Genomic DNA, 27,525 nt, shown 5'->3' with positions numbered 1-27,525 from the left:
AACACTTCTAAAGTGGTTAGTATGAAATTTCCCCCATACTTTTTATGCTGTTCTCAGGCACTATCCTCAGTGCCTGATCAGGATTCCATTGTCTATACTGTGCACTGGTTATTCTCGTTGGATCAGAGCAAATACACCTTGTAGATTTTCATAATATAACCTGGACATTCCATAATCTTCAGTAATGCTGTTCCTCCTGAGTTCTGATTAAACACATCAGCTATCCTGGTTAGTCAGCTGGCCTGTAAGCAATCACAGGCTGCTCTTCACCAACATCTATCAACATATCTAATGGAACATGAGGCTTGTCATAGCCAGAAAACTTGAGACAGCTGTTTGGAATGACTGTTTGCTTTATTTCTGTGGCAGGAACATCTGGACCTGAAGAGTTACAGCATATATTCATTTGGCTACTGTCAGAAATAAAGTAATTCCCTCTTACTTTGTGATTTTGTTCATCATCAGCAGATACCTCCTCTGTGCTTTCCCGCACAGACACCTCTTCTGCTTTGGCTGGTGCCTCTGGCAGAAGAACAGAAGATATTCCTTCACTGGAGTTCTCAGGACTATCAGTTTCTTCTTTTGGCTCTACCTCCAGTGAGATTACTTCATCATTCTGTGGCAACACTGACTGGCCTGCCACGAAGCTTATTACAGACATGTATTTTACTTCCGATTTTGGTTCTGGAATGCTGTCTGTGTTCAGGTTTCTTATCACACTGACCTTAAATTGGAAAAAAAATAAAAAAATCCCTTTTAGTTCCACATAACCTACTAATTTGCTTTATCGTCTGTCAAAGTTTTGAGGTTGAAAAACAGAAAGTAACAAGTTCATAATATAGATTTAATGTTATTAAAATCAATCCCAACAGAAATTACCAAAAATAGAATCTGGCTAGGTCAATTAGACTACATCTGTGACTTGAACTGTTCCATTAACACTTTCATGCAAGCTTCTGTAAATACTTTCTATGTGCAAACAAGTATGCAAGGACCAAATCCATTTCATGTCACCCACTATATTTTAAGTTATTTCAAGTTTGCAATGTAGAGGAAACCAGTGAAGGAAGAAAAAGATGTAATACTCTGCAACTAGCTGAGGAAACCTTTCATATTTATAGCTAATGAGTGTAACTAAAATGCCTAGTATTTTGTGGCAACTGTCTCAACTAGGAGGGAAGTGAATTTTGGCAAGAGGTCTTTAAAACTACATGAGAACCTTTATGCGTACCCACTAGTCACATCTACGCTGAAGTCCTACTTATTTTCTCCTTCTTCCCCAAGCACTTCCTCAATGCTGTGACAAGCTTTTAACATTTCACTTTGAAACTCCTCCCCATGAAGAACATACCAATTCCTTCAATGGCCAGGCTGCACCTTGTTTTAAACATTTATGACATACTTTCAGGCAGTTTAGATTCTTTTATATATATATGTACGTGTGTGTGCGTGTGTTTTCAAGGGCAGTTTAGGTTCTTTTATATGTATGTGTGTGTGTTTTCAAGGATACTTATGAAAATCAAGTAGGGTAAATTTTCAACTGTCTGACAGCGTTCCCTAAAGCTAATAGAAAGCACAGGGAGAAAGGGTTATTCAACTAAAAAGCACCCTTTTCCAAATTTCACAATTCAACATATGTCTATCAGAGATGACCAAGTACTATAGATAAGCTAATTTCTTAATAAAACAGTCACTTTTTTTCTGAGATACTTTGTAAATAAACAGTCTGACTGAAAAATCAGGTTGAGACAAATTTGGAAGAAAGGGATGTAGGTAGGAGGAGGAAAGTGAAAGAAAAATAATGTTGTTTTAAGAAAAGCTACAAATAGGCAAAAAGAACCTCCCAGTCTGTATTAGTGTTAAGAACTGAGCCATCAAAATCAGATGATCAAATCTGATTGTCCTTTTCCAGAACCTTCCTTGATCAGAAGGTTGTGAGGCTGTAACTTTGCAGTCTTGCCTTCACAGTGTGCTGACTTCATTAGAACTTCCTTCATCTCTCACTTAAGCCCCATACCTTCCCCCCCAATTGCCCCGATATCTGTTGATGGTACTGTGGTTTAGGCTGGATCAATGGAACTACTGGAGCTTAAAAACCAAACACCATCACCACAAAACCCTAACAAGCATTCCCTGGAGAGCAGTTATTTGTAACCTAAGTGAGTTTTATAAACAGCTGGGTTAGCTCCACTAAAGTGAGGCGGTCCTCTTGGCTACCACTGGAAAGCTAGTAAAAACAGCATTAAGGCGGCTCTTAACACTGAGAATATACCACACTACAACCTTGCTGTCATTCAGCCATCATTCTCTCTGGATGTTCATTTTCTGCTATGCAGAAGCACTCAGAATACTATATAAGTAATGTTCAGAGTAATTTCCATGAGCATGTATGGAAACCACCCATTCCTAAGAAGCAGAATCTTAGAAGATAGTTACAGAAATCAGAAAACAATCAATAATGCACAGATACTAAAAATGTTACGAACAGCTGGTAGGATTAATGTACCTTTTGAAAACCTGTTCATACAGATATCTGAAAAAACACTGGATATTATGCTATACCAACACTGACCTTGAAGGGACCAGCACCTGTAATTTTAGGGTGAGCAGCAATACTCCAGTAGTCACACAGTAAGTGACAAGAGAAGACAATGCGCTATGTAAGCTGGAATACTTGAGGAATGCAAATGAAAACAAAATGCTACAGAAGCTATGGCTAAAAGCTGCATTTACAACTTTCCACTTCTCTCCATACCAGTACATGCTACGCTGAAGTTAAAACCTAAACCCAAGGACTTCTTGCTTCTGTTCTTCTTAGGGTTTTCATGTAGCTCTAAAAAAATCAGTCCTAAAATGTGTTAAGGGACCACACTATACTCTCTGCAGGTTCTGCATTTCACAGTGCCAGCTGGCAATACTAGAGATAGAAACCCCGAATAAAGTAAGTACCCTCTGTGCAACTACATCCAAGACTTTAGTTCTCAAAAAGGAAATTGTTTTTCTCTCAGTCAGTTTTTGACCAAAGCAAGACAATGCAAATAAACTCTTATTCCCATCCGTGAAAGAAGATAGCGATCAGAATTGAAGGACTCTTGTAAGTTTCCTGGTACCAAAGGTTCTTTAAAAGTCACTGAGTGATGACAATGTAGCAATTCATGCAATTGTTTCTAACTTCCATGAGAAGAAGTTAGTTACTGCACTAACTGGAATGCCATTCAAAAATCTCAAGCAGGCAAGAGTAATTAAGATATGACTGTTATTTGAAGAGAAGCATTTACTGTAAGCAAGTTAGTATTTTTCTTTTGTGCACATTATCTCATACTAGCAAACTGACAACCAGTGAGTTTAAGCTGGATGACAGCAGTATTTCCTGGCATGTACAGGTGCTCAGATATCTTCCTGTCTTCAGTCGCAGTACCTGAGCTTTCAGGTCTTCCTTTTCTCAACAGACTAGGAAGATACACCAGTGAAAACCAGGATAAAGGACACACATAAACCACATATCCAAAAAAAAAAAATCCATAAAAGGTACCAGTTTCTTTCTTATTTTCTAAGGGCTCGTCCACCTACAAATTCCCAGTAATTTTAAGGTGCACATTTTCTGAGGAAAGTTTGAGAAGTCAGTTTCAAATCTTGTTAGGACCTTGACAAAATCTGCACAGCCTTTGCGTGGTCCACAACAATTTAATGCTGTGTAAATGCATGAACAGGAGACTGTGGTACTGCCCTGCAGGTGCTGACAAAGGGGGAAATATTCACAAAAGCTAACGAAGCAGCTTTTCTAAGATGACAAATTATTTGGGCAAGTATCAGTCAAAGTTTACAGGACCAATTACAATCCTCCAAATCAAAAATATATGTTCCAAATCAAAAACATCGCATAACTAAAAAAGCCAGAGTCAAACAGAAAATTCTTACATTTCATGAATATCTGTAAGCGTTCTACAAATAACGTGAGAGAACACAGCCTTGACAATTCAGTCAGGCTCACAAAAAGCATCAGCAGACAGCAAAAAAGCTAAAACACTGAAGCTGGTTCTTCTCAAGGATTCTCTCTCAGAGAGTGGATGTTTTCTACCCATGAAAATATTTGCCACTATTTAAAGAGGCAGTGGGGGAAAAAGAAGTGAAGTTAAAGCAGAGGAGATGCCTGTAGCATACCAGTAAATCAAGATCGGGCTCCTTTGAAAGTGGGTAAGCCCTTATCACAAATCTTACAACAAAAATCTAGTACAGGACAACTAACACAGAAGACAAACTGGAATGACTGAAGATGGTTGGTGGAAGAAGACAGCCTCTTGAAATACTTTTTTGAGGTAAACAGAAGAGAACTAATGCCTCTACCTACAGCTGGACTCCTGTGATCCAGCAGAAGACTAGTATGATGAAGTTTTGTAAAGGAATCTGTCCCATTCACTAAATACATATCCTGGTAGGATTCTACTAGGAAGTGACTGAAATGTTACTCTTGGGAGTCACAAGCAGCACAACAAAGAGTAACTATAGAAAATTTCTTTGGATCTAAATGGCAATGAATTTTTTTATTTAATTTGGGTATACAAGAGCTGCAAGTGTAGCTGCTTGATGATTACCATTTTCTTAGTTCTCCTTCTGTTGGAGAATTTCAGCTTGCTAAAAGTCACTCAAATGGTGTTTTAGCATCTACTTAAAGCCACCAGGAAGCAGATCACCGGAAGGCAGCAGTCCTAAGATACGACACCTTGGCTAGCCTTTAAAGAGATGGAAAAATTCCCCAGGTTTCATTTTCAGACAAGCTCAGGTAAAGCACAATGTTCATAATCTGTACAGAAAGAAACATCTAGTACACATTCAAAGGTCAGGGTCCCAATTTCAAGAAGTCTAGAGACAGCTTCATATCATTAAACTTAGTATTCAGATCATTTACATTATTTATTACTTTAAATGAGTAATCATAAAATAATCTATAATTAATTAGCTAAGTACTTATTTTACAGTCCCACATTAGTCATATCTGTAGTTCGTATTTGTTACTAGAAACTTCAATGAAAATGGACATAATCGCAGAATATCTTGAAGGAAGGGACCCATGCATCCAGTTGCACAGACTTTCAGAATACTAGACTGGTACATTTATGAGACCATGGTTGAAAAAAAAACAAACAAAAAAACACAGGCATAAAGGTGTTATAGTTATAAAAGATAACTAGCTAGATATTAAAAAATCTGGTGCAGAAAAGTCTGAACTTACCAAAGACTTAGGTAGCTTTATGTTGTTCTTCCTTAGTTTCTTGCAGCCACAACATACTGTCAATATTAGGGTCAGGCTCAGAATAGCAACACACAGAATGATGATGTATTCTGTGCCTAAGGAGATAGAAAAAATCTGTTAGAAAGCACTGCTGTACCATTTAGAATAACTTCAAAAAAAGTAACAGCTCAGAATGACAAATACACATTATAGCTATGCAATTTACCACCTTTTTCACTCAAAAAAACCTTAATTTACAAAGCATTATATCAAGTAAATAAAAATTAGAATGAAGATTTTCAATTCATATCAACAAATGATGCTTTACAGAGGTAAAAATTTTGCAATTAATTTTTTATTCCTTAGAGATGATGGGGGGGGATGAACAGATTTGTATGTTTTACATACAAATAGCTAAAATGTGACGTCTTCCATAACATAAAATTGTTAACTTTTACTATTAAGATTCTGCTAGTCTGACTGTCCTTAGCATCCGCCCCCCTCAATCATAGAATCATAGAATAGTTAGGCTTGGAAAGGACCTTAAGATCATCTAGTTCCAGTCCCCTTGCCATGGGCAGGGACTCCTCACACTAAACCATGTCACCCAAGGCTCTGTCCAACCCGGCCTTGAACACCACCAGCGATGGAGCATTCACAACCTCCCTGGGCAACCCACTCCAGGGCCTCGCCACTCCTACAGTAAAGAACTTCCTCCTTATATCCAATCTAAACTTCCCCTGTTTAAGTTTTAACCTGTTACCCCTTGTCCTATCACTACAGTCTCTAATGAGGAGTCCCTCCCCAGCATCCTTGTAGGCCCTCTTCAGATACTGGAAGGCTGCTATGAGGTCTCCACGCAGCCTTCTCTCCTCCAAGCTGAACAGCCCCAACTCTCTCAGCCTCTCTTCATACGGGAGATGCTCCAGCCCCCTGATCATCCTCGTGGCCCTCCTCTGGACTTGTTCCAACAGTTCCATGTCCTTTTTATGCTGAGGACACCAGAACTGCACACAATACTCCAGGTGAGGTCTCACAAGAGCAGAGTAGAGGGGCAGGATCACCTCCTTTGACCTGCTGGTCACGCTCCTTTTGATGCAGCCCAGGATATGATTGGCTTTCTGGGCTGCAAGCGCACACTGCTGGCTCATGTTCAGTTCCAACACCTCCAAGTCCTTCTCCAAAGGGCTGCTCTCAATCTCTTCTCTGCCCAACCTGCAGCTGTGCCTGGGATTGCTCCAACCCACGTGTAGGACTTTGTACTTGGCATGGTTAAACTTCATAAGGTTGGCATCAGCCCACCTCACAAGCATGTCGAGGTCCCTCTGGATGGCATTCCTTCCCTCCAGCGTATCAACCGAACCACACAGCTTCGTGTCATCGGCAAACTTGCTGAGGGCACACTCAATCCCACTGTCCATGTCAGCAACAAAGATGTTGAACAAGACCGGTCCCAACACCGATCCCTGACGGACACCATTCGTTACTGGTCTCCAGCTGGACACTGAGCCTCTGACCACAACTCTTTGTGTGTGGCCATCCAGCCAGTTCTTTATGCACCGAGTGGTCCATCCATCAAATTGATGTCTCTCCAATTTAGAGACAAGGATGTCATGTGAGACAGTATCGAACGCTTTGCACAAGTCCAGGTAGATGACATCAACTGCTCTACCCCTGTCCATCAGTTCTGTAGCCCCATCATAGAAGGCCACCAAATTGGTCAGGCAGGATTTCCCCTTAGTGAAGCCATGCTGGCTGTCACCAAGCACCTTGTTGTTTTTCATGTGCCTTAGCATGCCCTCCAGGAGAATCTGCTCCAAGATTTTGCCAGGCACAGAGGTGAGACTGACTGGTCTATAATTCCCCGGGTCATCCTTTTTCCCCTTCTTGAAAATGGGGGTTATACTTCCCTTTTTCCAGTCATCAGGAACTTCACCTGACTGCCATGGTTTTTCAAATATGATGGACAGTGGCTTAGCAACTTCACTCGCTAGCTCCTTCAGGACCTGCGGATGGATTTCATCAGGTCCCATGGTACCATTTCATCAGGTACCATTGCTTTTGTGTATAAAAAAAGGAACACAACTGCGTCTATCAATTTTATCTCTCTTTTCTATTTTTGGGCCATAATGAAGTAACATTTAAAATTTTCTAAGAGGTTATTTATATTATTACATAAAGTTATAACTTTATATAATAAAGTTATCCCAACTTGATGACAAGTTTATAGCTGCTTCAAACTCAAGGAAGTGTACATACATGCTCCAAAATGACGAGACTAAGCAAAAAGTAATTTGTTAGAAGTGAGACAATGTTTCTGAAAACCATGCAACTTAATGAATGATCCATTTGTCATTTGTTAATTACACTAATCATCAGGTGCAATGGAAAGAGGTCTTGTAATACCAGTGAAGCAGGAAAAGCACCCAAAATTAAGGGTTACTTAAAAATAACACATGATCTTCAAAGGTCTGTAGAACTGGAAAGTGCTTTTGAGAAAGAATGACGATGCTTTCCCTTTTTTCATATTTCCCCAGAAGCATCCAAGTCATTCCATGGCTGTATCAGAGCTTGAATACTTAGCTAGATCAGATCTCTGGTCAGACTCAGCATGTTTGTACTAAAGCTTTAGAATCCTCTTACTCAATGTCCACTTGAGAGGAATATCAATGCAGCTTTCTTCTGATGGGGCACCAATTATCAGATTGCCATATAGAGTTCCCTTTGCTGAAACACAGTAAGTGGAACCTTCAGCAGGAACTGGGATGTTGACGCTACATTTATACATCGTACAGCTGTCTTCTGAGAAGAATTTTTTGCTCTGTAACAAAAAATTAAAGTCACATATCATTTGAGTCAACACAATATAGATATTACAGTATCTACCAATACTTCTAAAAATCCTAAAATAGTATTTGGTATGGCTCCTACATCACCTATATGCCTTGCAAAAGCTGTGCAAACTTCAGCCATCACTTTATGAGCTACCTTCAGATGTTCTCTCTGATCAGGCTTCCAGGTAAAATTTGTGCTGTTCATGGTCTAGATTTGCAGCCCTAATTCACTTATTAAACTTCTACGCTGTTGTGGCTTAACCTCAGCCAGTAACTCAGAACGATGCAACCACCTCCTCACTATCCACCCGTTTTCTCCCCCCACTCCTAGAGGGAAGGGGAGGAGAATGGAAAGAATGTGACTCCCACAGGTTGACATAAGAACAGTCCATTAACTAAGGTATAACACAAAACCACTGCTGCTACCACCAATAATAATAATGATAAGAGAAATAACAAGGGAAGAGAATACAACCGCTCACCACCCGCCAACTGATACCCAGCCCAACCCGTGCAGTGATCTAGACCTTCCGGGTAACTGCCCCCAGTTTATATACTGGGCATGACATGCTGTGGTATGGAATACCCCTTTGGTTAGTTTGGGTCAGATGTCCTGTCTCTGCTTCCTCCCGCCTTCCCCTCCTCCCCAGCAGAGCATGAGACTCAGAAAGTCCTTGGTCAGAGTAAACATTACTTAGCAACAACTAAAACCATCGGGGTTATCAATCAGTGCTGTTCCCAGGCTGAAAGTCAAAACCACAGCACTGCACCAGCTACTAAGGAGAAAAGTGACCGCTACTGCTGAACCCAGGACATATCCATATGAAAAGGTAACTGTAAATAAACACATCTATTACAGTTTTCCTCAAAAACTAAATAAAATTATTATTAAATAAAAAGAGTTATCAGTTTCTTGAAAGGTAATCTTCTTAAATGGAAAGTCTAGCTAGACAAGTAAAAGGTGCATGAGTTACTAATGTTTTAGCACGCATGCAGAAACCATACCATGAGATCCAGTAACTATCTTGTATACAACTAATACAGTAATCTCATGTTTGTTATAAGACATCCATTTGGACAAGTAAAATCCAGACCTTCCAGTCTCGTATCTCACTGTGACACACTCCACATTTTAGGGCATCAGTGGTCCTGTGTTACGTTCAACTGTTTTCTTGGTATCTGTTCCTCTGAGTCACAGGAGTGAACATCTTGTTTGTAAGCTTCAGGTAAACAAGTATTTTTAATTTGCAATTTTCATCTGGAACTCACCTGAGTTTTACTATCCCAAAAAGTCACCAAGTACATGATCTCTGAATAAATGTCTTCAATCCCAGGAAGAAGCTCCACTGATGGGAATGCAGGATGGTAAATATCAACCACAATTTTATCACCACGCCTTGAGAGATTCAGTTTTGGTGGTCCTATTTTGCCTGCAATACATTGCACCTTTGCTATTAGGCCAAAGCTTTTAACATAAAACATGCTATTTATAGGTACCTTTCAAAAATTCAAAGATTTGAGAAGAATTACATGCTTATTTCAATGCTGTTAATATTGAGTAGCTATGACACTTAAGAGGTATTTGGATACATTCATGAATCTACTTCTAAAACAGAAACAGATTGTCTGCGCAGAGCTTCATTGTTAAGTAACCCAACTGTCCTATATGCATAAAGCCATAAAAATTCAGATCACTGAAAACCAGAAAAATCTAGCAAAGGAATTAAACTTACATGTGAATAAGAACAAACGACAAAATACTTCTGACTAGATCCCATCATAAATTACACTCAACTAAAAACAATACTGTTCTGAAACAAAGGTTACCTGAAAATCTAAACAAATCTCATCTTGAGCAACAGTACTCAGGAAACCTGATTCCCCATGGAAATGGGCTATGTGAACTTCCAGCATCTAATAATCTGACTAAACATATGAGTTCCAGCTAAACAACTTTCATACTTCATTTCATCCCAGACTCCTGAATTTATGACATTCATTCCCAAATGAGACACAATAATACAACAAAAAGGATAATTACTAAGTTTTTTAATCTGGGGGGAAAATTACGAGGTTTAGTTTATGATGGAACTTACCATGCTTTTGCAAAATAAACTCATTTGTCTCAACATACTCAGACTGTTGTGACCCAACAACAGCTTTAACCCGAAGCCAGTGAGAGGCAAAAGGCTCATATATTTCCCTTGAGAGATCACAAAAATGAGCTGAAATGTTTACACAAGTTGAGACGATCTTATAGTAACCTAAACTGTAAAACAGATGAAGTAATAGTTAATACAATTTGAGCTGCACAGTATTGTACAATACACTGCCTGGACAAAATATCTGGGAGGGTGACAGAGCACTGGCACAGGTTGCCCAGGGAGGTTGGAGTGTCTCCATCCCTGGATATATTCAGAAGCCATCTCGACATGGCCCTGGGTGACCTGCTCTAGATGATCCAGCTTGAGCAGGGGGACTGGAGCTACAGAGATGGCCTCCAGAGGTCCCTGCCAACCTCAACCACCCTGTTATTTGACAATTTCTCCACGAATTTACACATAGACAACCCTCACCCCATTGAAAGAAAATAATTTACTATGGACTGATTGCTTTTTTATGCTTCTAGAGACTATCAGATACAGGAAATGACAAAAGACTAAGAACTTACTTGTAAGGTTTGATTTCCACAATAAAACGAGGCGTTTCAGACATAGGTGGGTACTGCCAGTGCAAGATAGTTTTGAAATTTTCTGATGTTACTGTGATCTGCATTGGTGAAGGCACTACAAGAAATAGAAAAATTGCACTTTCATAAGCAGACCCAGACAAACGTAAGAACAGGCAAATATATTTTCTAAATTACTTGGAAAAGGCAACATACTAGAAATGACTGAAAAAATGAGACTATTAATAATCACAAATACTTCCCCTCAAATGGACTAGTTTGTCAACAGTATGAGTAAGTACTAGTCCCATAAGATGATTTATTAATGTCACCTACAGAGACAGCTTTCTCAATGTTTGCAATCCAAAACCTATATAACACACACACGTTGAAAACAGGTCCATCAGATAGCCCATATCAGATTCTTAATCTATGGTGATTATACCCCTATGTTGGTATTATATGGGTATACCAACAAGACACATAGTATGAATCTATTTAAGTCAGAGGAAATTAACACAGCTCCTGTAGATTTCTCTTGCTCTTGGAAACTGAAGGAGGAAGAAAATACCAAAGCTGCAGTACCAAGGTCTGTGGTTCAGAGGTGCCCTACTGAATCCTACAGTCTCCTTCCTAACTCAGGCTTGCCAAAAACACAACAGGCCTGCCAGGGAACACCTGTATTCAACACGAATTGCTGACAATGACATTTTTACCACTCCTGTAGTATTTTCAGAAAGCTGTAATGATGACTATAATAGACTACTAACATTTGTAAGGAATTTGAATACTGAAGCTGTAATACAGTTCCATATACAGGAAAGTGTTTAAAGTACATTCAGTAAACATCAAAGGTAATGCAGTAAGACATACAAAAATAAAAAGCAGCATGGATAGAAGCTTGCTGTATTAGACTATTTTAAGCACCAACAGTAACAGGGATATTGGGGAAGCAGCTCCAGGGGAAGGAAATTACATGATTTTGTAATTATTGAAGGCTGTCACGAGGGATTCAGAAGGAGAAGAAGGAACCCGATGGTCACTCAACCTATTTTAATAGTTACTTCTTAGCTTCTCAATGTCTAGTTTGGCTTTCTTAATATATCTTTTGTGAAATTATGACAATTAACTCATATTTGACCTGCTCTACACTGCTGCTTGTTCATAAAGCGTTCCAGCTTCACTCTGTGATATACTGAGGGAAAGTAAACATTTTTCACCTCTTGAGAACAAGACCACAAAGATGACACTCCACAGAAAGTAATACACAGAGGCTGAGATATGCTATTAACCACGAAGACATGATACACATAACACACATCATTGCAAGTGGTGCTGTGGTTTAGTTAAGTTTTAATACATTCAGAAGTGGTATTTCAGTTACTGGAAAAAGGAACACAACCATCAAATTCTCAACCACAAGAAAAAAAAAGGTGACAAGTTGACAGAAGAGGTGTCAAAGTACACAAGTGTTACCTCAAATTCTTAGCATTACTTCAAATTTTTAGTGTTAAGGCACAGCAGTAAGTCTTACAAAATTTTACTTTTCTGTACTCTTATACAAATAAAACTACACTTAACAGAAGAGTGGAAAATGATGTCCCAGAGCATATCTGAACTGACAGTAGATGCTACATGGCTTTTAGTTATGCTATTACATACCACCTTGCTTTCTCCTCCCTCATTCTTCTTCCCAACCCCACATTTTTGTGAGTTTTTTGTATACAGTCAGAGTTGCTACCCTGGATGCAAAGAAAGAAAACTTTAGAGCTACTCAGGGAGCTACTTAGCAGTATCCCCTGGGGATCTGCTTATGAGGGCTGGTCAGCTTTTGAGACCTTTTAGAGCACAGAAGGAGGTAATCCCATGGTGTCCTAAGTCAAGCAAGCAGGGCAGACCAGCTTGGCTGAACAGGGAACTCATGGAGCTCAGGAGGAAAAAGAAACTGTATGACCTCTGGAAGCAAGGTCAGGCTTTGCAGGAAGATTACAGAGCCATGGTTTGGAGGAAGACACAAGAAGCCAAAGCTAGTTGAAATTGGCCAGTGTTGTTTCAGATAAGAGGGCTTTTTTAAGTACATTAATAGCAAATGGAGTTCTAAGGAAAACACTGGACCAACTTGTTGAAGATAGTCACTTAACAGGGATGAAGAAAAAGCAGATCCATTCTATGTTGGGGTTTTTTGCAGGTTTTTGGCTGGCCTTGTGTTGTTGGTTGTTTTTTTTTTCCTCAGTCTATAATAATCATAGAATCACAGAATAGTTAGGTAGACCTTGGGATACCTGATCCTCTAAGTCAGAGGACCCTGAGTGAGGGAACAGTGACTTATTTCAGTGAGCACTGAAACTTTGAGTGGCCAGCTGTATCAGCTGAATGTTCACAAATCCATTGAGCCTGAAGGGATTCACCCCACAGCACTGAAGAAGCTAGCAAATGTTAGAGTAGGATGTTTCTTGATCATCTGCCAAAGTCCTGGGGAGGTTACTGTCGACTGGAAACTAGCCAACACTACTCCAGTTTACAATATGGGCATGAGGGAAGACCCAGGAAGCTACAGATCTGATAGACAACTTCAGTACCTGGAAAATTTATGGAGAAGATCATACTGGGTGCAACTGAAAGACATTTAAGAACACCACAATCATCAGGCACAGTCAACATAGGTTCAAAGGAAAAGCCCTGTTAAACTAATTTAATATCCTTCTACAATAAGGTCATCTGCCAGGTGGATGAGGGGACAGCAGTAGATGTAGTTTTCCTCTGGATTTCAGTAACGCTTTTGCTAGTGTCCCTCAGAGCATCCTTCTGGACAAATTGTCCAACTCTGAGATGAGCAGGTACCTGATGCTTTGGGTGAAGAACTGGCTAAACAGCAGGGCTCAAAGGGTTGTAGTGAATGGGGCTACATGGGGGTGCCTCAATTCTAGGACCTGTTCTTATCAGTATTTTTGCCAATGATCTGGATGCAGAGGGATCTACATAGATTAGAGCATTGGACACTGATTAATGGGATGAAATTCAAGAAGTCCAAATGCCAGATTATGCACGCCGGGCACAAATATAAACTCAGAGGGGAGTGGCATGGCAATGTAATACTCTGACGTACTTGTAAACTTCAACTCAACTAAAAACTAAACAACTAAAAGCAACTAAAAAGCAACTAAAATGACTCTACTCCTCCACAGCTTCATGAAAGACTACTCAACCTAAGCCTCTGCTCTTTTACCCAGAGATCATTTTTAACACACTCCAGCTCTGAGACCTTCTTCACGAACTGTACCACCATACAAATCACCTTACCAGGCACCAGGAACATCGCCATCAAAACATCAATACCTCTGATGGCACTACAAGTTGGCTTCGATCACTTACAGGAACGAGTTTTACACAGACTGCTACCATATGGTGGCAAAGATTCAGTAGGTGGGACTACTATGTGATGTGTGTATTTATATATACATAATCAAATACCTTCTCCATGTGCAATTATCATAGAATCATAGACCAGAAAGGACCTGAAGATCATCTAGTTCCAACCCCCTGCCATGGGCAGGGGCACCTTATCTAGACTGTATCAGCCAAGGCTCTGTCCAGCCTGGCCTTGAACACTGTCAGGGATGGAGCATACACTGTTTCTTCGGGCAACCCATTCCAGTGCCTCACCACCCTCACAGTAAAGAGCTTCTTCCTTTTATCTAACCTGAATTTCCCTTTGTGAAGTTTAAACCCATCATCCCTTGTTCTGTTGCTACAGTCTCTGATGAAGAATCCCTCTCCAGCATCCCTGTAGGCCCCCTTCAGCTACTGGAAGGCCGCTATGAGGTCTCCATGCAGAATTCTTTTCTCCAGGTTGAACAGCCCCAATCTTCTCAGCCTGTCTTTCCACAGGAGGTGCTCGAGCCCCCGATCATCCTTGTGGCCCTCCTCTGAACTTGCTCCAACAGCTCTATGTCCTTCGTATGTTGAGGACACTAGAACTGCACACAGTACTCCAAGTGGAGTCTTATGAGAGAATTAACTAATGTATTTCAGTTCTGTTAATGTATTTAACATCTTCAGGAAACTTGCATAGCAGACAGGAAGGACATACATGTGGGAGGAAAACCAATGCAACCAAAAAGACTTGTTTTACTGCAAATATGGGCTGCTTGGTTTCAGGCTGCTAAGAAATAATGGGGTTTTTTGGTTTGTTTCGTTTTTTCCGAAGTAACAGGAACAGTATACCTAGTTGCATCTTCTAAGACTAAGGAAGATAACTCATACAACTAATTCACTAGTTGCATACAATATATGATACAGTTCTGCTTCAAAAGCATTCATCAAGCCAGAAGAAATGCTTACTTGTATCTACAAGAGAAGTCTAGTCTAACTTGTCTTGACTTGTCTTGCTTTGTACATTCACTTCCCCAAGTTGAAAACGCCACACTACACATCTTTCACAAATCTCATGAGGGTCAAAGACATGCAGAAGATTTTTACACTAGCTTGAAACTACTCTACCTTGTTCACTATATAAAAGCTCCTGAATAACACTATGTATAGAAAGGACTCATGAAACAGAAGTTTGAAGCAAGCATATATTCAATAAAATCTCTTTTTAAGCATATACAGAAGGACTTGATTTTTTTATATATATATGTATGTATATATGTAATACACATATATGTAGATGCCTCACCAGACCATTAAGCCTCAACAATGCATCACCCAACAGCAAAAAAATCAAAACAATGAACTACAGAAAGACAAGCTATGAAAAAAAAAAAAATTTGAAAAGATCTGTTGAAAGTCTCCTCCTTTCTTCTGGATTTCCATGAAAACCCAACAAATCCTTATAATCCCCAAGTGATACACCACAGGAAAAGAGTTTTAAGTCATTTCGATAGGCCAAGAGGGACAACGGTTTGAACTCTCCTGTGGATTCACGCCAAGTGTGTAACTCATTATTTAACCAGCTGAAAGACAGCCAGACACACCATGCTAACAAATCAGTCCCTTCTGGTCCTCTGACTGGGAATACAGTGTGCTTTCCTTATGCCAGCCCTGTGCTCCACTTGAGCTCCTATATCCACTTCAACTGCATCCAGAAAGGGTAGCAGCTTTGGCGACTGCACAATTGTGAAAAACTAACTCTCCTCAGCTTTCACCACCACTGAAAGAGAAGACAAGGGAAAAGACATCAGAAAAGTCCACACTACCCAAGAATACTCTCACAGGACTTTGCAGCCATACACAGTGAAGAAAAAGAAAAAAATGCAAGTGTCAAAAAGGCAGCCAAGGCCCTGAAAAACAGGTTCAGAGAGTAGTAAATCAGGGCCAAGAAGGGTGAAAAATAGCACATAAAAAGAATTAGTCTGTTTCTAAAAGCTGCATTTCCTTCGAGACTGGCCCTCTTTAATAATTTAGAGTCCCACTTCACTCTGTTCTGAATCAAGCAAGACTGGCCTGTATTAAAGCAGAGTACAGCCACCTGGTGACTAGAAGAGAGCTAGGAGCACTGCCCAGAACTGCAGGACAGAATTTTAGCTGCAAGAGGTTGGCACTTAGCACAGGCTGCAAGAGCATCAAGCACATGCCATAGGAAGAAACTGGAAGTGACTGATATATTGATGTTCAAGTATTGGCTCTGTCCACTGCCACATTCCCCTTCAGGGCAGCATGCCTGGGTTAGCATGCATCCATCTCTACTGTGCGCTTTTGGCACTGAAGATGAACAGCCCAGCTACTGCTAGTCAAGACTGCTGGAGGGTAGAGTGCCTGTTTGGCTGGCTTCGGTGGAGTGTGAGACAACCGAGATCACATTCCATCATCCAATGTCTCAAAGATTGGTGTGAGGAGCCAAAGTTCACTGTCCCAAAGATGAATGCAAGGAGCCGAGATCACATTCCACTGTCCATTGTCTCAAGGATTGCTGGTGATGGGAAACTGCTGCTGAGACTACACAGTCAACATGTTCAGCAGAAACAGCCTGACTACAGACAGGCACAGCTAAAGAGTTGATTGCAAGATCAATGAAAGTGGATGTGGGGGATCAACCAGGAATGTGCAATACTTCATATTGCCATGGAAATTAACAATAAGAACACAGGTACTTCCCCCTAATGCATAATAAAAGAGGACAAAGGTAATCACTGCTGTAGCCACCTACTACCAAAGACTACGCACCCTTGGAACGCTGCTGGATCTACAGTGGTGACTATCTCTCCACACTATGTTCCAAATACTTGCTTACTTCCTATCTTCTTTTCTGATCTGCCTATTGCTATTAAATAATTATCTTTTTTAATAATTATCATTTTATAATAAATTGACCAATTGCAGTACTTGACCTTGTTTGTGTCTTAATTCTCAACACTGGATTTTACCCAGTCAGACCATGACAGGAGAGGAACTCAACAGAGCAGCAAAAAACAAGCAGCAAGGTGGCAAAAAAATTTGTTCCAGCTACCTGATCGACCGCCTTCTAAGTGGCAGCACCCACACAGCATATGTGGAAAGGTTTGCATGTGCCAGCCTTCACTCATTTCCATTTGTCCCTCCAAAAGCAACCCAGAGCACATACATCTCTTGTAATGTTGCTCCTATACCCTGATTGTACTTAGTTACTAAAACCAATCTTAAATTACTGCAGGTAACAGCAATTTTATGCAGATCATTCTACCAGAAGTTCCCAAAAGATCTTAAATTAAAAAAAGGAAACCACATTTTATTTACAAATCTATTCCCTGCTGGTTTCGTCCTCAAGCCTCACAACAAGCTCAAACAAGATAAATACTTCACAGGATACAGAGAACACTTTCAAAGAGTCACCCTATGTTTGGAGGTGGGACACAGGATCACAGACATATTTCATCACTAACTTTGCAAAGCTTCGCATCAAGCTGAATAATGGGGATATACCCATAGATCCAGATGAAGTTGAATGTACACGACCCATGTGGCGAAAACTTACATGGAATGCACCGTCATCATATGCCCATTCATTGGCAACAGTAACCTGGAATGACATAGTACCACTAACAGTGGATGAAATGGTTCATAAACTCTGAGAGTTCGAAGACAATCTCACCCCTTCCATCATCTCAGCTGTGGAAAAGCTGTCCCAGGATCTCAAACAATTGAGGGACGATCTGTCTGATTTATCCAGCTCCTCATGTGTACCAACACACATCTCAGCTATTAACAAAAGGTGTCCTATTGTTCGAGAGAGGAGATGCAGGAGGTATACGCCATGGGGTACCCTATGGTTTTACCTGCGGGATCATGGAGAAGACATGACAAAGTGGGATAGAAAACCTACTTCAGCTTTGGAGTAACAGGTCAGTAAATTGAAGAGGGGAGCAAGGGCCAAGACTGATCACGAGAGCTACGGCTTCAGTCTCTGGTGAGCAGTTTCCCAGATGGAGTGGAAGAGCTGATTTTCCTCCAGCTCCTGTGATAACGAAGAATAATCCCTTTCAACACAACTTAAGTGTCCAACGCTGGGATGACCATTAGAGGGGCCCTGCCTCCAGCCAGGTGGAGGTAGGGGACAATCAGATTTACTGAACTGTGTGGATCAGATGGACTGGCACATCAGTCCCATAGAAGAAGGCTCTAGTAGATACCGGTGCACAGTGTACCCTGATGCCATCAAGCTGTCAAGGGGTGGAACCCATCTATATTTCTGGAGTGACAGGAGAATCCCAAGAGTTGACTGTGCTGGAGGCTGAAATCAGCCTGACTGGGAGGGAATGGCAAAAGCACCCTATTGTGACTGGCCCAGAGGCTCCATGCATCCTCGGCATAGACTACCTCAAGAGAGGGTACTTCAAAGACCCAAAAGGGTACCGGTGGGCTTTTGGTATTGCTGCTTTGGAGACTGAGGAAATTGAGCAGCTGTCCACCTTGCCTGGTCTCTCAGAAGATCCCTCTGCTGTGGGGTTGCTGAAAGTTGAAGAACAACAAGTGCCAATTGCGACCACAACAGTGCACCGGCGGCAATATCGCACCAACCGAGACTCCCTGATTCCCATCCATCAGCTGATCCGTAGACTGGAGAGTCAGGGAGTGATCAGCAGGACCTGCTCACCCTTTAATAGCCCCATATGGCCAGTGCGAAAGTCTAATGGAGAATGGAGACTATCGTGGCCTGAATGAAGTCACACCACCATTGAGTGCTGCCGTACCGGACATGCTAGAACTTCAGTATGAACTAGAGTCAAAGGCAGCCAAATGGTATGCCACGACTGATATTGCCAATGCATTTTTCTCAATTCCCCTGGCAGCAGAGTGCAGGCCACAGTTTGCTTTTACTTGGAAGGGTGTCCAGTTCACTTGGAACCGACTGCCCCAGGGGTGGAAACACAGCCCTACCATCTGCCATGGACTGATCCAGACTCCACTGGAACAGGGGAAAGCTCCAGAACACCTGTAATACATTGATGACATTATTGTGTGGGGCGATACAGCAGAAGAAGTCTTTGAGAAAGGGAGGAAAATAATCCAAATCCTGCTGAAAGCCAGTTTTGCCATAAAACGGAGTAAGGTCAAGGGACCTGCACAGGAGATCCAATTTTGGGGAATAAAATGGCAAGATGGATGTAGACAGATCCCCACAGATGTGATCAACAAGATAACAGCAATGTCTCCACCAACTAATAAGAAAGAAACGCAAGCTTTCTTGGGTGCTGTGGGGTTCTGGAGAATGCACATCCCAAATTACAGTTCGATTGTAAGCCCTCTCTATCATGTGACCCAGAAGAATGATTTTAAATGGGGCCCTGACCAACAACAAGCCTTTGAGCACATTAAACGCGAGATAGCTCACGCAGTAGCATTGGACCAGTCCGGACCGGGCCAGATGTAAAAAATGTACTGTACACTGCAGCTGGGGAGAATGGTCCTACCTGGAGCCTCTGGCAGAAAGCTCCAGGGGAGACTTGAGGTCGACCCCTCGGCTTTTGGAGTCGGGGATACAAAGGATCTGAGAACAATGGATACTATTGCCCAGGTTATTCATGAGCATGAAACATGTGCTGCAATTAAACAAGCCAAATGGTTAAAGCCTCTTTGGTATGGGGGACGATGGTTAAAGTATAAATATGGGGAGGTCTGGCAGATTAACTATATCACACTGCCACCAACCCGCCAAGGCAAGCGCCATGTGCTTACCATGGTGGAAGCAACTACCGGCTGGCTGGAAACATACACTGTGCCCCATGCCACTGCCCGGAACACTATCCTGGCCTTGAGAAACAGATTTTGTGGCAACACAGCACCCCAGAGAGAACTGAGTCAGACAATGGGACTCATTTCCAGAATAACCTTATAGATATTTGGGCCAAAGAGCATGGCATTGAGTGGGTATATCACATCCCTTACCATGCACCAGCCTCTGGGAAAATTCAACAGTACAATGGGCTGTTAAAAACTACACTGAAAGCAATGGGGGGGGGGGGGAACTTTCAAGCACTGGGATACACACTTACCAAAGGCCACCTGGTTGGTCAACACCAGAGGATCTGCCAACAGGGCTGGCCCAGCCCAGTCAGAACTTTTACATATTGTAGAGGGGGCAAAGCTCCCATGGTGCATATGAAAAATTTGCTGGGGAAGACAGTCTGGGTTATTCCTGCTTCAGATAAAGGCAAACCCACTGGGAAGATGGGGAAGTCCGATGTATACCTTAAGGGGATTTGATTTTAGGGGAAAACAGCCAATGAACTTAATTGTATGCTGTTGCCTGCTGTGTAATAAATACTTTTATAGCCCATCAACTAGATGTCTTCAGGTCACCAGCAACTAGCCCTGACTTCCCTCAAACCATCATCCCAACAGAGAATGAACTTTGATAGAACCGGACGAGTTCTGCAGTAAAGGAACAACCAGCATCAGCAGGCAACAATCCAATACTGCACACAGGCTTTCCTGCCCTGAAAGACTGTTACAAGAGATGGAACCTGACATCATGGACTGAATGGACTCGGCAGCATTATAGGGATTGGTCCATGCACTAAGAAAATGACCTCTTTCTCTTGGCCTGTGTGTATATGGATGTATATATGTGGGAGAGCAATGGTGTATTGAAAATGTGGGATCTGAGCATGACGTGAATGGTATGGAATAAGGGGTGGATACTGTCCTGGGTTTAGCAGTAGCAGTCAATTTTTCTCCTTCGTGGTAGCTGGTGCAGTGCTGTGTTTTGACTTCCAACGTGGGAACAGTGCTGGTGATATTGATGTTTTCAGCTGTTGCTAAGTGATGTTTACCCTGACCAAGGACTTTGTGAGGCTCATGCTCTGCCAGGGAGGAGGGGAAGCCGGGAGGAAGCAGACGGGGCGCCTGACCCAAGCTAGACAAAGAGGTATTCCATACCACAGCACGTCATGCCCGGGGTGGGGGGTAACTGGGAGTTACCCAGAAGGACACGGGGGCTTCTGGGTCGGACTCGTTTCCCAGCAGGTGGTATTGTATTCTCTTCCCTTGCTATTTTCTCTTATCATTATTGTCACTGGTGGTAGCAGCGTTGATTTGTGTTGTACATTGGTTGCTGGACTGTTCTTGTCTCAACCCATGGGAGTTGCACTCTTCCGATTCTCCTCCCCATCCCTCTGGGAGCAGGGAAGGGGAGAGCCTCCGGGGGGGGCCTCGATTGCTTCCAGCCCGGCACCACTCACAGGGAGTGAGTCCACAAGCTGTCTGGCTAGGGTTTAAACCACGACAGAAGTACAAAGACCAGGGGTACAATTTAAAGCTATTAATTTTTTAAATATTTAGTAAAATTAACTTAATGATTTCATGAGAATCAGGAATAAGACTATACACAGTATTTAATGCACTTTTGCAGGTTCTAATTACAGGAGGTTTTCATTTCCTCAGGGCTCAGAGGTTTGACACTGTTCCACAAAACTCTTAAAAATCATTGCTTACAATAAAAATCTCAAGGTGGTATGCCGTACTGAGAAGAGGGGCAGACCTAGACCACCATCTTAAAAATACCACAGGAAGTTGCACAAGATGGACATTTTAAAAACTACTGTAGTAGTAGAAGCTAAATACTGTTTTATCTATTTTATGACTATTCTTCCCTTTTTGTTACAGCTGATATTCAAAACCAGCACTTTCTCATCTAATCTGTTTTTATTCACAGCTGGACAGACAACTGCTATAAATTGCCAATAATCTGAATCACAAAAGAACAGGTCAAGACCACCAAGGTTATCAAACACACAAGAGGAAGTCAGCCACAAAAATTAAGCGCACAAATCTCCTTGGAAACCTGGCTTTCAATGTGCACGAAACACCAGAACCTCTACCATAGTCTCCAAATCTTCTACTACTGTAATCTTGACCAGGGACCTCCTCTTCCAGGATACTATAATGCAGACTGAGAGTTCCCATCAGGGAGTGCCCAGCTCCACTGGTGAGTCACAGGCCTGTCAATGCAGGCAGGTTAGGCACCCAGTTGTAGGAAAGGCAGAGGGTGTTCACAGCTACTCAACTGCTGTTAGGTTGTCTGGCTTTTCTAAGGAAAACTGTGTCCTAGAAAAGATGATAAAGATGACTCTGCATTTCCTCATTGCACACTCAGCCTTGAGATACATATTACACTACTGGCACACTGAAAGCCCTTCTGAGATTTAGTAATTAAAAAAAAAAAAAAATCACCATAAAACTGCAAAGGAAAGCATCTTAAACAAGCTTTGGAATTCCCCTTCTATTTCTACCACTCCACTGTAAGCCAGCATCTCTGCTTGCATCAATGTAATAATGGAGTAAGGACAAGGTATTAGTTTGTAATTATAGCTATAACCAGCATTTTCAATCAGCTAATATACAGCAGTACCTAACAGAATTCCCTTCATCATGTTTTTGTTCACTAAAAACCTAAGGCTTTGCTTAAATGGCAAAGTCTCTGTAGGGTATGGTTATAGAGGATGTGACCAACCTGAGTGCAAGGCACCAGGAAAACTGCTTGTGTTTTCAAAACACAACTTCGAAGCATATTCTACTTCTTTCATCTGAGGGTTTGCTGTACTCACATGAAGCAAAATCAGCTTTTTTGCTTCTAGGGAGGTTGCTACATCAACTAGACTTCAGCACTGCTCTGTAGTCTTAGACTGAGGTAACTGATGTGCTAGACTAGGCTGGATTACGACAGGTTTGTTTTACAACAAGCTATTTACTGGCATTGTGGTTTTTTACCTTAAAATTGCATAATGCAATGTAAAAGTAGCATATTCTACTAGCAATAAAAGCAGGCCTTTGAAAGAAGTGAAGTCAGATCTTGAAAGCCAGTATTTAACATATCAAGCCTCTTTACTGCTAAAACATGAAAAATAAAAAAGGGGAGATTCCCTGTGAGGTTTACAGATAACAATTAACCACCAAGTCCAACAAACTGGATATACTAGATGTAAACTACCAATGGAGAAGTCAGCAGGCATATGACCATTTTTATTGCTCCTAGTCCATACCAGGTAAAAATACTCTTCCAAAGTCCCAGTATGTTGTGGCCTACCACCCGGGCATGGATCTAAACCGCATAAAACCCCAGCATACCTGCATTATGCAGTTGCACATTCCAAGGAGCCTGGGCACCTGCAATCAAGTGGGTAAAGCTCAGAAGAGTACTGCTACGCTACCTAACATGTGGACACGGTTCCTATTCAACCCCTTTCATGAAGGACATAACATGTAACACTGTGTACAACTCTCAATAGTGTTAAAAATTAAATGCATGTTCTCTTTTGACCTGAGCTATTAGACAGCAACCTCTGATTTTAATGAACTGATCCACTCTGAGGTGAAACTTACAAACCAGACTGAACATATTTCTTCCATAATTTACTTGCAACAACTCTGACCAAACAGGCAAAACCCTGTTCTTTGCTGGCAGTGCTTGGCTGGAAAGTGCCCCCCCTTCTGAAGTCAGTATCAAGGGCTTGTCTGGACCCCCCCCCGACTCACACTCTTCATCTTTGCACTGAAATTCCCAATTTCTCCAGGTTTTTTTTGACACGCACATTTATACAGCACCATGGAGTCGGCCTGATAGATGCACACCCTGCATCACTCACCTTACAAAAAGTACAAACACCAGGGATTGACAGACACCTTACCGTAAAGACATGTACCTATTTATTGAGGGCGCCATAAAGGCAGTAACCAGAGAGCAGGAACACGTTCAAAACACACCGACGGCGCGGTGCCACCGAACGGGTTGGCATGCCACTTCAGCACTTCCCCGGCAAATCTCTGTCTCGCAACCCAAAGAGCTCAACCGGTACAGGGTCTCCTCGGTGGGACAAGAGGGCACAGACCTCTGGCAGGGGAACTATCATATCTGTGCGTGAAGTCGAACAATGCGCGACCCAAGCCACAGCCCATCGTCCAGGCGCAAAGCCAGGGGCCTCCGCTTCCACTCCGGCTCCCTGTGCCCGCGGAGAACGGCGGCAGGGACGCGTAGCCGGGGGCCCCAACCGCGGCGCTAGCTCACGAAGGGCTCCAGGACAGGGCAGAGTATCAACGGAGCCGCCAGTTACGGGCTCGCCGCCCCTCTCCGCACCCCTCGGGGGACCCATGCCGACAGTCAGCCTCCTGCCCACACCGTCCCGTCCCGTTCCATCCCCCCTCCCCGTCCCGTCCCAGCCCCGCTACCTGCGGGCGGCTGCTCGCCCTGGGAGGCTGCGCTCCGGCGGGGTGCCATCAGCGCCGCCAGCGCCAAGAGGGCCACCGGCACCCGCATGGCGCCCGCCGAGGTGGAAAGCTCAAGCCACCGCCTTTCCTGGTCCCCCGCCGCTCCCCGCTCGGCTCCCTCTCGCGCCTGCGCGCTGAACTCCCAGCCGGCGAGGCCGGAAAGGGACAGACGATTCCGCTCACAGCGGGACGCGTGGAAGCGTGGGGTAACTGGCGGGCATCGTGGGCAGGGTTTGGGCAGGGGCAGGGGCGGGGTGGGTTGGGTTTTGTGTCTCGGGGCGCCATGATGCCTATGGGGCTGTAAGGGCGGAGTTACAAGGACTGTTAGCGCACGCGTCATACCTCTAAACCCCAGCCGCCCGCCGAAAAGCTATCACCCTCCTCCTAATCACGCTGGGGCTTGAGCGCTCTCCCGGTCTCTTAAAGTACACAAAGTGTCCATCCTGTGAAGTTATTTCAGAAACACTGCTTTGAGTTCATACGTGTAGTGGAGTTGTCATGTACACTGAGAGATTTTATTTAACCTGAATTTACACGCACTTCAAAAAACTAAATGAAGTGCTGCCAAGCAAGATGGAGATGCTGCTTTTTCCATGCCCCTGTTTCCGTGTCACAGTATCACAGTATGCTAGAGATTGGAAGGGACCTCAAAAGATCATCTAGTCCAATCCCCCTGCCGGAGCAGGAACACCTAGATAATGTTACACAGGAATGTGTCCAGGCGGGTTTTGAATGTCTCCAGAGAAAGAGACTCCACAACCTCCCTGGGCAGCCTGTTCCAGTGTTCAGTCACCCTCACTGAGAAGTTTCTCTCAAGTTTAAGTGGAACCTCTTGTGTTCCAGTTTGTACCCATTACCCCTTGTCCTATCATTGTTTGCCACTGAGTAGAGCCTGGCTCCATCCTCGTGACACTCCCCCTTTATATACACTAATAAGGTCACCCCTCAGTTTCCTCTTCTCCAAACTATAGAGACCCAGCTCCCTCAGTCTTTCCTCATAAGGGAGATGCTCCACTCCCTTAATCATCTTCGTTGCCCTGCGCTGGACTCTCTCCAGCAGGTCCCTGTCCTTCTTGAACTGAGGGGCCCAGAACTGGACACAATATTCCAGATGCGGTCTCACCAGGGCAGAGTAGAGGGGAAGGAGGACCTCTCTCGACCTACTAACCACCCCCCTTCTAATACACCCCAGGATGCCATTGGCCTTCTTGGCCACAAGGGCACAGTGTTGGCTCATGGTCATCCTGTCGTTCACTAGGACCCCCAGGTCCCTCTTCCCTACACTGCTCTCTAACAGGTCGTTCCCCAACCTATACTGGAACCTGGGGTTGTTCCTGCCCAGGTGCAGGACTCTACACTTTCCCTTGTAATATTTCATCAAGTTATTCCCTGCCCAACTCTCCAGCCTGTCCAGGTCTCGCTGGATGGCAGCACAGCCTTCTGGCGTGTCAGCCACTCCTCCCAGCTTAGTGTCATCAGCAAACTTGCTGACAGTACACTCAATTCCCTCATCTAAATCATTGATGAATATATTAAATAATACTGGTCCCAGTACTGACCCTTGAGGCATTCCACTAGTTACAGGCCTCCAACTAGACTCCGCCCCATAGACTACAACTCTCTGGCTTCTCTCCTTCAGCCAGTTCACAGTCCACCTCACTACCTGATCATCCAGACCACACTTCTTCAATTTAGCTGTGAGGATGCTGTGGGAGACTGTGTCAAATGCTTTGCTGAAGTCAAGGTAGACCACATCCACTGCTCTGCCATCATCCATCCACCATGTTATTTCCTCATAAAAGGCTAAGAGGTTGGTCAAACATGATTTCCCGTTGGTGAAGCCTTATAACCCTCTTATCCTTGATATGCCTTAAGATGGCACCAAGGATAAGGTGTTCCATCACTTTCCCAGGGATGGAGGTGAGGCTGACCGGTCTATAGTTACCCGGGTCCTCCTTCTTGCCCTTTTTGAAGACTGGAGTGACATTTGCTTTCCTCCAGTCCTCAGGCACCTCTCCCGTTTCCCAAGACTTGGTAAAGATGATGGAGAGTGGTCTAGCAATGACTTCCGCCAGTTCCCTCAGCACCCGCAGGTACATCCCATCTGGACCCATGGATTTATGGATGTCCAGATTGCTCAACTGGTCTCTAACGTATTCCTCATCGACTAAGGCAAACCGCTCCATTGACCTGACTTCATCTGAGGTCTCAGGGGTACAGGGCTCTTCAGGACTGCCTGCAGCAGAGTACACAGAGACAAAGAAGGCATTCAGTAACTCTGCCATCTCTGTATCTTCTGTCACCAGGGCACCCATCCCGTTCATCAGTGGGCCTACATTGCCTCTGGTGTTAGTTTTATCTGCCATGTATTTGAAAAAGCTCTTTTTGCTGTCCTTGACCCTTCTCGCCAGGTTTAATTCTAAGGAGGCCTTAGTCATCCTAGCTGCCTTCCTACATCCTCTAGCAGCAGCCTTATATTCCTCCCAAGTGGCCAGCCCCTCCTTCCATGACCTGTAAACTCTCCTCTTCCACTTGAGCATACCCATCAATTCCCTATTTAGCCACGCAGGTCTCTTGGCCCTCTTCCTTGACTTCCTACGTGTCGGGATGCTCCGATCTTGAGCTTGGAAAAAGCAATCCTTGAATGTCAGCCAATTATCTTGGGCCCCTTTACCTTCAAACAGCCTTGCCCATGGGATTTCCCCTAGCAATTGCTTGAAAAGGCCGAAGTTTGCCCTGCTAAAGTCCAGGGTTGCAATTCTACTTGCTATTCTATTAGTCCTACCACACAAGATCCTGAACTCCAGCATCTCGTGGTCGCTGCAACCAAGGCAGCCCTCAACCCTTACTGCTTCGACCAGATCCTCCTTGTTAGTGAGGATGAGATCCAGCAGCGCTCCTCTCCTGGTCGGCTCATCCACCATTTGCAGGAGGAAGTTATCATCCATACGCTGGAGGAACCTCCTGGACTGTGGCTGGGTTGCTGAGTGGTCCTTCCAGCAAACATCAGGGAAGTTAAAATCCCCCACGATGACCATGGCCTGTGACTGTGAGGCCGCTCTCAGCTGCCTGTAGAAGGCCTCGTCAACTTCCTCACCCTGATCTGGTGGTCT

The 27,525-nt window shown here is 43.3% G+C and overlaps 1 protein-coding gene across 1 annotated transcript; it reads right to left on the bottom strand.

The window, feature by feature from the left end:
• IFNGR1 (interferon gamma receptor 1) lies at positions 1-24,475 on the bottom strand. The gene is made up of 7 exons (XM_061474851.1): positions 24,374-24,475; positions 10,736-10,850; positions 10,161-10,333; positions 9,334-9,494; positions 7,874-8,051; positions 5,231-5,346; positions 1-724 (listed from the first exon to the last, which is right to left on the bottom strand). Exons 1-7 carry the CDS (start codon positions 24,459-24,461, stop codon positions 230-232), a joined length of 1,326 nt encoding a protein of 441 aa, XP_061330835.1. The 5' UTR covers positions 24,462-24,475; the 3' UTR covers positions 1-229.
• Positions 24,476-27,525: the final 3,050 nt, after the last annotated feature.

Source organism: Pezoporus flaviventris, unplaced genomic scaffold (assembly GCF_033815535.1).
Source record: "Pezoporus flaviventris isolate CSIRO_AGI_PZ_B2104156 unplaced genomic scaffold, CSIRO_AGI_Pfla_v1 ptg000081l, whole genome shotgun sequence".
NCBI classification, from domain to species: Eukaryota; Metazoa; Chordata; class Aves; order Psittaciformes; family Psittacidae; genus Pezoporus; species Pezoporus flaviventris.
This window is presented reverse-complemented; position numbering and strand designations above follow the sequence as displayed.